Source organism: Phlebotomus argentipes, unplaced genomic scaffold, assembly GCF_947086385.1.
Source record: "Phlebotomus argentipes unplaced genomic scaffold, Phlebotomus argentipes genome assembly contig_6, whole genome shotgun sequence".
Lineage (NCBI taxonomy): Eukaryota > Metazoa > Arthropoda > Insecta > Diptera > Psychodidae > Phlebotomus > Phlebotomus argentipes.
The window spans coordinates 5,142,416-5,151,310 of NW_026776145.1; the positions used below are offsets into that span (position 1 = coordinate 5,142,416).

The 8,895-nt window shown below is 40.9% G+C and overlaps 1 protein-coding gene across 2 annotated transcripts; it reads right to left on the reverse strand.

Moving 5' to 3' along the window:
• Positions 1 to 83: 83 nt before the first annotated feature.
• Positions 84 to 7,982, reverse strand: LOC132260507 (lachesin-like). Of its 2 annotated transcripts, XM_059758673.1 has the most exons (7): positions 7,617 to 7,982; positions 5,072 to 5,334; positions 3,174 to 3,385; positions 2,829 to 3,039; positions 2,305 to 2,432; positions 547 to 715; positions 84 to 393 (listed from the first exon to the last, which is right to left on the reverse strand). In XM_059758673.1, the coding sequence occupies exons 2-7, from the start codon at positions 5,142 to 5,144 to the stop codon at positions 230 to 232; spliced, it is 957 nt and encodes a 318-aa protein (XP_059614656.1). In that variant the 5' UTR covers positions 5,145 to 5,334; positions 7,617 to 7,982; the 3' UTR covers positions 84 to 229. The 2 variants fall into 2 exon arrangements, with proteins under 2 accessions (XP_059614656.1, XP_059614665.1); XM_059758682.1 differs by having other exon boundaries at positions 84 to 375; positions 5,072 to 7,982.
• Between the last annotated feature and the right edge of the window lie 913 nt (positions 7,983 to 8,895).

An 8,895-nucleotide genomic window follows, 5' to 3' on the forward strand; every position in this document is an offset into this window, starting at 1 on the left:
TTATGCAGACGTGCTAGATTTATGCGTAAAACCATATTTCACATCCCCAATCAAACTATCTAGGGAAGAATAAAACACTGAAATATGACGAATTTTCGTATTGTATTTTACGTTAAAAATTATTGCTATTTTGATTTAGTGTCTCTCGAGACATTTTCACTTGGAGTTCTTTTTGCATCCGAAACACATAACAACATTCACTCTGTACAGCCGAGAAGTCGATTGCGTGCTAAATATTCTGCACACGATACACGGGCGTCGATGTTGAGAAGTTGACGTTGGTCAGCAGCAGAATGCCCAGCGGAATCAGGATGCTGTTGATCCAATTCCGCGAGAGGCCAAGAGAGGCCGTTTGCATGGCTTCTGGGTGCTCGCCTGAAACGATAGCCCGAACTACCTTCAGAATTAATACGAAAATCCCAAGGCTCACTCGCAAATCTAATCCTTCACGCCTCCCGCGAGCGCACACATCTTCGGGCGCGCTCTAATCGCGCCACGTGTCGCGGGGGGAGTCGCCGAAGGGGTGGTACATGCGATACACCTTACCATTTAACACATGAACTCGAACACTGGCAACATCTGCGTTTGATGGAGAACAGGAATATTTGCCAGAATCCGCCAAGTCGGCATTCTGTATTAGCAAGTGAGACGTGGTGACGTCGCCTTTCTCCGTGATCACCGAAACGCCTCCTCGAGTGCTGTCGTAGTTAATCACCTGCAGGACGAGAAGAGAATTCGGTCAGCAGAGAGAATGGACAGATGGAAAATGCAGAGAATACTTTTGCGGAGGAAAAAAACGCATGAAATTTGAACAAATTTACTCTTAAAAACCCGCATAAATTTCCTTGTAAAACAGTTTTTAAGCTGCTTAAAAATGCGTATCACAAAGTATTGAACGGAATTATTGTATAAAAAGTCTATATCGTTATTATTACATCGGCTTATGTGTTTTCCCAGGATATTAACTGAAAGTATTCCATTGGGAATTTACTATTTTTCCGATGAGTGGCAAATTTTAGCAAAAAATGTGTTATTTTCAAATTTATTGATGTAAAAATTATAGGCATTTTATGTATGGAATAGCAGCAGCAAAAATTATTCAAATAGTTCTCTGGCGAAAATTGAAACAAAGATATTCATAAAAAGGATGAGAAAATTCATTAAAGCATTTTCCTTGTGCTTTTCAATTTGCTGCAAGAAATACTCAAAGGAATGAATTTTAATTGTCAGGGAAATTAGGGTGAAAATGAGTTGAATTCGTCGCCTGAGACTTTTAATTGCAATTTATCTGCTGCAATTAAAATAGTTTTGTGCGAATTGCGAGATGGCGATGCATTTTGAGCCCATTGGGCGTAATTTCATTGAATATTCATGATTATTTTGATATTTGGCCACGGGGATGATCCAGAGAGATGAGTTGGCAAAATCCAAAGCTCTGTGCGAATGCTGAACATATGCGGAATCATGGGAAAATCAATACATGCTGTGCTGTGAAATGAGAGTAGACAAAATGAAAATTTTCAATTGATGCTCTGGCATTTGTGTCGAGGCGTTCTGTGGCCTCGGGAGAGTTGTTAAAAAGTGTATTACACACGGGGAAATTGAATTTTCTGGGAAATATTTTGTACACTTTTCCCCCATCATGTTGTCATCTTGACAAATTTCCCCATCACGCATTATTATTGATAAGTCATTTCAATTGAGACTCTGCGTGATCATGATTGAATGATTAGAGTGATGATATAAAATTCATGTCACGCCTCTGTATTTCATTATCAATTCATTTGGAAGATGCCTGTAAATTATTTCGCGCCTCAGAGAATCTCTCAGAATTCGTTCAGATTGCAGCAAATGAGCGCATCTGCTTTGGATGTTAGGAAACTATTTCTCTCAATGCATTCTGCATTCCTCGTGAGATAAAATAAATGAATAACACTAGAAGTCAAAGCGTGACTTCTAACTTCCATAAGACCGATTTCCAAGTAGAACATTTCTCTCTTTCTCGACAGTGAGGAAGTGCGAAAGTCACTGTGAAAGCTGAGAATATCTACAAAATTCCTCCTTCAACTTCCGCAATGATACACGCTCTCTCTCTCTCTTCATGCTGTGTTTACCGGATAAATTAACTATGGCGAAAGCAGTTAAACTAAAAGAATTCATTTTCTGGGTGTCGAGAGAAATTTGCATAACCTAATTCAATTCACTCTCGCTCGATTCTCTATGGCACTGAAATTCTCCGCTGTAGTTTTCTGTTTGCCCAAGAACTTAGTGAGCTACAGTGATAATTAAATTCTCTTATCATACCTCATCGTGATGAAACCAAAATATGTATGCAGGTGGGTCAGCACTGTACTTAATTGAACATGTGAGATTAATGGTGCTCCCTTTTTCCACGTGCAGATCTGGAGCTCCCAGAATTGTGGCCGTTGGAACTGGATTGTGTGGAGATGGAGAAAAATTATGGGATAAATTTTCATGTCTCATAAATTTGCAATAGAGGTGAAAATTGTCCGAATGCACAAACATTAGTTTCAAGTGCTCCTCATCAATTCTTAGGCGGAAAATTGATAGCTTTAGAATAATTTCTTGGGGACAATTAATGTGAATTGCATTACAATTTTAATTTGTATCGTCATTATCATACAAATGGTAGCAAAATAGCTTAAGACACACTTGAGATAGGAGGAAGAAGGATTCTCAACTGGTCATAAATTATCTCAAAATAGAACATTTTGTATTCTAAACCGCTACAAAGCCTATATTCAAAGTGCCTTCATTTGGTTATGAGATAGCAATTTGCATTTCAAATGGCCAGCACCTCAACTCACCTACAACATTGAGATACACGAAGTAGCTGAGGATTGGTTGGGTTGATATTTGACACTCGTAGACGCCGGCATCTCTCTTCTGCACCCACTTAATCTGCAGCGTCCAGTCGTCGGATTCTCGATGGTAGACAGTTTGAAACCTCTGGTCTGTGGTGTACACATAGCTTCCCACGGTGAGGATGTGAATGTCTCGCTGTCGTATCCAGGAAACCTTTGAGCGAGTTATTATTGAGTGGAAAATGATGAAAAGAGCAACGGGAACAAAGGGGGTGTATGTGTGTGTGTGGGAAAAGTGGTGCCGAAGACTGTTGTGCTGAAATGCTCGAAAAGTTGTAGCGAACTTACTGTTTTATTGCCCAAGTTTCGAACACGACAATTGAGATAAGCGGATTTCCCAACGAGAGCCGTCACATTCGAGAGGGTCATCGGATCAAAATAGGGCTCCGCATAGCCCGATGGTGATGATGATGATGAATATAGCCACGTGGTGGTTTCAATATTGATGTGAGAATTGAAATCCTCGGCGAACTCATCGGCCTGTCCTTTGAGGATAACACCTGCGGATGGCAAATGTGGCTCGTAAGACGCAATGGCAAAAACTACAATGGGGGGATGTCACTGTGAAGATGGGTTTTGTGGCGGGTTGCTAACAGCAGAGGATGAAGGGTTCAAAGGCCGTGTGACAGGGTGTGTCTGTGCAAAAACGGGTGGAAAGTGGCGCGAGGGGAAAAAGCGACTATTTGTTCTTGCTGAATTTGTCTCATTCTGTGTATGAATTGAAGAAAGTGTACAGCCAGAGAGTCAATGTTGGTGGAAATTCTCCTCTTTTGTATCACAAAGTTGTGTTGCTTTCTTTTGCCGCATTCACCCCATCCCCTAATGCCACCCCGGTTCTCTGGGAGAACTAAGGCGAAGTTGCTGGGGATAAAATTGTAAAATGTGTACAAAAGTTAGTTAACTCTAATATAACATGACATATACATAATTCAGAGATATGGAAAAGGAATGAGCATCTCTGGGTGAATTTAGTGGGGAGTTAATGAATAAGGTGACTCATTTTATTGTAACTTTCTTGTCATGATTTTCATTCACCCATTTTCTTGCTCTGCTTCAGCAAAATAATCCCCCAGAGATGCTGGCCAGAGATATGACGGTGCTTTCTTGGCTACTTCCGAGGTTATTTCTCAGCTTTCTGAACACAATGTTTATGGGTGAAAAAAAAAAATAGTGTTGCGTGTCCTGAAGTTTCATATGCGCACATCTTCATGGCTTTCATGTTAATTTTCTCATGTAATTCAGAGCCTAGAAATTACCGTCTACTTTGGAGAGTGTTTTCGTCTTCCCATTGTCAAATACAGTGTTTCAAAGAAAGCCACTTCTTGCAATCTCTATGCGGGGGAAATGGAAAAAGCACAAGCGTGAGAGTGGCAGTGAAGGAAGATTGTTTGAAGGAGAAAGAAATGATTAAGATGATGGTGTGAAATTCATAAAGTGAGCATAAAAATTCTTTCTTCCGTGAAATTAAATATTTTCACTCGTTCCTCTTCGTCCTTCATCTTGGCCAAATAGCATTGGAAGATGTTTTTCGGATGCTCTTCTGGTCAAATTATTTCATTTCGCGCAATCGTTAAATTTGATATTTTTGGGGAAACATTTGGAGCTTTGAGTTTGTTCAAGAAAATTAATGGGGATGATTTGAGTGCTTTTTCGGGTGAATTCCTCTTGAGGCCTCATTCTTCTCCCGGAGGCTAAATGTTTATTTAAGCTTTTGTCGGTTCGCTTTATGGTTTATTTAAGCATTTTTCTGCTCTATACTGGAGTGTTCTTTTTGCCATTGTTGTCATATTATTGCATGTTTGTTGAGTTAACACAGCTGGAAGGGCATAATTATGCACAAGCATGTTTGTGCTGAATAGAAACTATGCTTCGATGGTGTTTGTGATTCCCTTTCTCTGGCCTTATTTACTCACTTGTCAACAATAAATGGAGTTTTATAATGAGAATGATATCTTTTAATTAAATATTTGCAGCTCTATTTTTATTTAATTGACTTCTGCATTAATACACATAATATTAACTACCAAATGGCGTAAAATTACAATTTTATTCTAGATATCAATTTCCACAAAGAGGCAAATTCAGCAGTTCAATTAAAAGAGAAACACAGGTTATTTGTAATTTAATATTTTGTGCAAAGTCTTTATGATAAAAGCAGTAATGCGTGCATAATTACAATGGTTTACCTGGTATGAATATTGCGATTACATATATTGCAAAGCCTTTCATAATATCCAGCGTCATCACGTCATATTTCATTGATTATATATGGAAAATGGTGACAGCCAACACACTGGGAGATGGATTTCTCCCTCTGCTCACACCCTGTTCATATTTAATGTTGCTAATTGAATATCAGCGAGCGAATACACAGTTTTTTTTCCTTTTAACAACACTCTAATGAGCACTCATTTAGCGTTAAGCTTTGATGGTTTATAATATTTCAGTGCTGTGGCAGAAGAGAGTGTCAAACGACGATAGTTTAATCAATTTTTAAGTCACATTTATGCGAATATGAGCTTTTGCAGTATGAATTTTTCATTTTACCATATATAATTATCATTTCATGAAAATGCCCAGGAAATGTTGTGGCAAATTGGAATATTCATTTTATGAGTGACAGCCTATGGGTAAAATTATGGAAAATGCTTTTTTTCTCGTTATTATAGAGTGAGCAAAAACTCAGAAGGGTTATATGTAATAAATATTGTCTATATTTGGAAGTATTATAGCTTTGAAAATTTGTGAAAGCTCTCGGAATGGGAAATATACGAGAGGAAAGCTCTCTGATTTCGCTGTGCGGTTGCTGTTAATTGTCGCCTCTGCGTAAATCCTCCTCGAGACTTCTCAAAAAGCAATTAGTCCATGCTTTATTCACGAAATGTGTGTATGTGTGTGTGAATGTGTCGTGATTTGGAATGGTCATAAATCACACAAGTATTTGTCCCGCAAGACATTCCCGCCTCTTGTACATAAAACGCTGGCGGTGGGGGCGGAATTGGGGGTGAGCCTGAAGAAGTTGCTGTGAAGAATCATGGGGAAAATTCTCTCTTGATGGCGCGCCCCAACTTTCGCATATCAAACAAAGCGGCAAAGGGCTTTCGGATGCCACTTGGAGGGTGTAGGAATGGTCGTGCGAGGAGGAGAGCTTTCGAAATCGATGCAAATAATCAAGTTACGATACGGTAAATTACTCACTGAGGCGCTGGGGGAGCTGAAGTGCTCCGAGTGCTCGGGGGTGGGGGTGGCGAAACTGAGGAAGTGGCCGAGGGTGGGGGAATATCGAGTGTTTTTGGAGTTTCTCGGGTGTTGGGCGAAATGGGAAACATTTTCACATAAGCGGCAAATTGAGTTTCCAAGAAGGTGAGTTGGAAAAGTGCATCAATTGCAACTGGTTGCAATAAATTAACCGCAGTGGAACTCGCTTTCTGATACAACTTAGTTTTCATTCATTTTTCCGCTTCCACTATTTATTCGTTCTACTGCTGTTTAACGTATTGAGTTGTTTGATATATGACTCTGTTTTCCTTGTGTCCAGGCGACCGTGAATAAACAGAAAAGAACAGTGTTTGACATGCCTGAAGAATGTTAGTTTTCTGTATTTCAGCGTTGTCAATTCAATCTAGATGGGAAAAGTGGAGCTATTTTCGCCAAGTCAACTTTTTCTCTTACAAAGGAGCTTTTTAAATGAAGAAATTTATAAATAATCTTACAAGACTCTGTTGGAAAAGCTCTTCATTTGCCTCCTTGGTTATAAATGAGAGACAATCTGGATGTGGAAAAAAGAAGTATATAAATTGAGAATTCCTTTTAATATAAGAAGGAAATTGCAGAGTGCAAAGCTCTAAGTGCCGACAGAGCATTTCTTGTATCGCTTATTGTATATCGCTTGAGAAAATCGTGAAGATGGAATAAATCGAGTCTAGAGAAGGTGTGTGAGTGAACAGAGGTCTTTTAGACATCATTATTAAGTCATTCCCGGTTGATTTCCTTTTGAAAAGCTCCTCGACAATATATTGCCTTTCTTCACATCGCTATGATCATGAAAATATTTATCTTCAGGTGATTCAGAAGGTTATTTATCAAATATTCACTCACAATAATGCGAAATGTTTATCTAGAAAGGACGCCATTATGGACGATTAACGAACTTAGAAATCTGTAAAATTTTCCAGACAACCCAATTTTCTCCTTTTGAAACTGCGTGTCACAGTGACATAAAAGCGCAAAAAGAAGGAAAGATCTGATAGAAATGTAGAAAGTTTTGAAAAGTTTTCATTGTGCCAAACGGACAAGATAGAGAGGATTTTGAGTAAAGGCAAAAAAGGACTATTCAATGGTTTTGTGTGTTGGGTGAATTGAATAGGGAGAAAGTGTGATTCACATTATTGGAGTCTCAAGTATCTGTGAAATATTTCTTCTCAGACCCTCCGTGCAGTTGGGGAGTCTCTATTATGTAGTATTAGGAGATAGAAGAGGGTGATAAATGGAAAGCATGGCCTGAGCCAGAGGGGAGCCGTCAGCGCGGAGGGAAGTGTCGTGAATTCTTATGGGTTTATCGCAATTGGAAAATATTTGAGTGTGAGACCAGGGAAATTGCCAGAGAGAATTTCACTTGTTATTCTCCCGCTGGAACTGTGCTCGATGATAGAATTTATGTATCTCAATATCGGGCGATTCTTTCCGCCCCTGCAAAGGCTGCACAACTCATGGGGCTGTAGCTCGGCATACCCATTTGTCCATTCATCGTGCGGACAACAAAAATGCGGATGCGATGAGCATAAAAACATCACAGGGCGAAAAAATGCTTTCTGCTGTGCCCTTTTTATGGACACGGATCTCCGGAAGGAGGAAGTTTACACCACACAGCTCGCAATGAGCGCCCGGCGATGGCTCAACAAGATGAATCTTCGACTGTCTCTGGTTTTTTAGGTCACAGCACACAACACACTGAACTGGACAAGCAATTTGGCATCCTCACGTATCCCGAGGAGGGTGATTTTTCAGCAGGACACTCCGCAGGGATGTGGAAACACGGCGGCAGCACCGAAATAGGACTGGGTGACGTCCTGTCGCGACGCATTTGGCATTGCGATGATGAGGAGATGATACACTGTGGGGAGCGCGCGCCAAACTCTGGAAGGCACCGCTCGGCGGGGCTCCTGGATGGGTGGGAAAGAGACCGCCTGAGCTGAATTATCCTGGTCGGATGGTCTCCGGACCGCCGTCGAGATGACTCGTGCTGGAGAGCGAGGCGCGTCTGCGCGAGTCAATATCTCCACCATATCGCCAGCGCTGATCAGATGGGCGGCCGGGGCGGCAGCTCCCGGCCGGCGGAGCGCCCCCGCGGAGGGTGGGGAGGGCGCACTGAATGGGATGAAGAATCGCGGCGCTGCTGCTCCACAACGGCGACCATCAGGATCTGGAGAGATGAATGTCTTTCTGGATTACTCACGATGTGTTCCCATTTCTCCGCGCCCGAGAAATTTCCACGATTGCGAAATATTGACTGCGAACATACGTGGATATTCGCCAGGCTACACGTGTTTACTTATTCACACAATATGACTATTGCTCACATAATGCCTCCCGAGATGACTTTCCTCACTCAACACCCACGTTTGATTGAGTTTTCATTTCCTCTCTGCGCGGGCGGGAAAATTCTTCCGTCGCACTTCGTGCTGAACGTCTTTTAGGGACTCATGCAATTTACATATATTGCAAAATGTTGGTTCAGATGCTCAGTTTATTCTTCTAGAGTCGGAATTTCAATTACAAATAAAAGGAAAGGTGTGTTTATATGAATGATTGAAAATGCAAGAAGAATTCGCTTTTTCACAACTGCCTTCAATTTATTTTTCAACTGGAAGAGAACTGGCAAAGGTGTCAACATTAATTGAGACTTTGCAGTTTTTCTGTTCTTCGTCGTTAAAACACTGGATTTAATCTCATTGACTTGTGTTCTGTCGAGAGGAAGAGGTGTGTTTTCCTCTAGATTGACTTCTGTGCC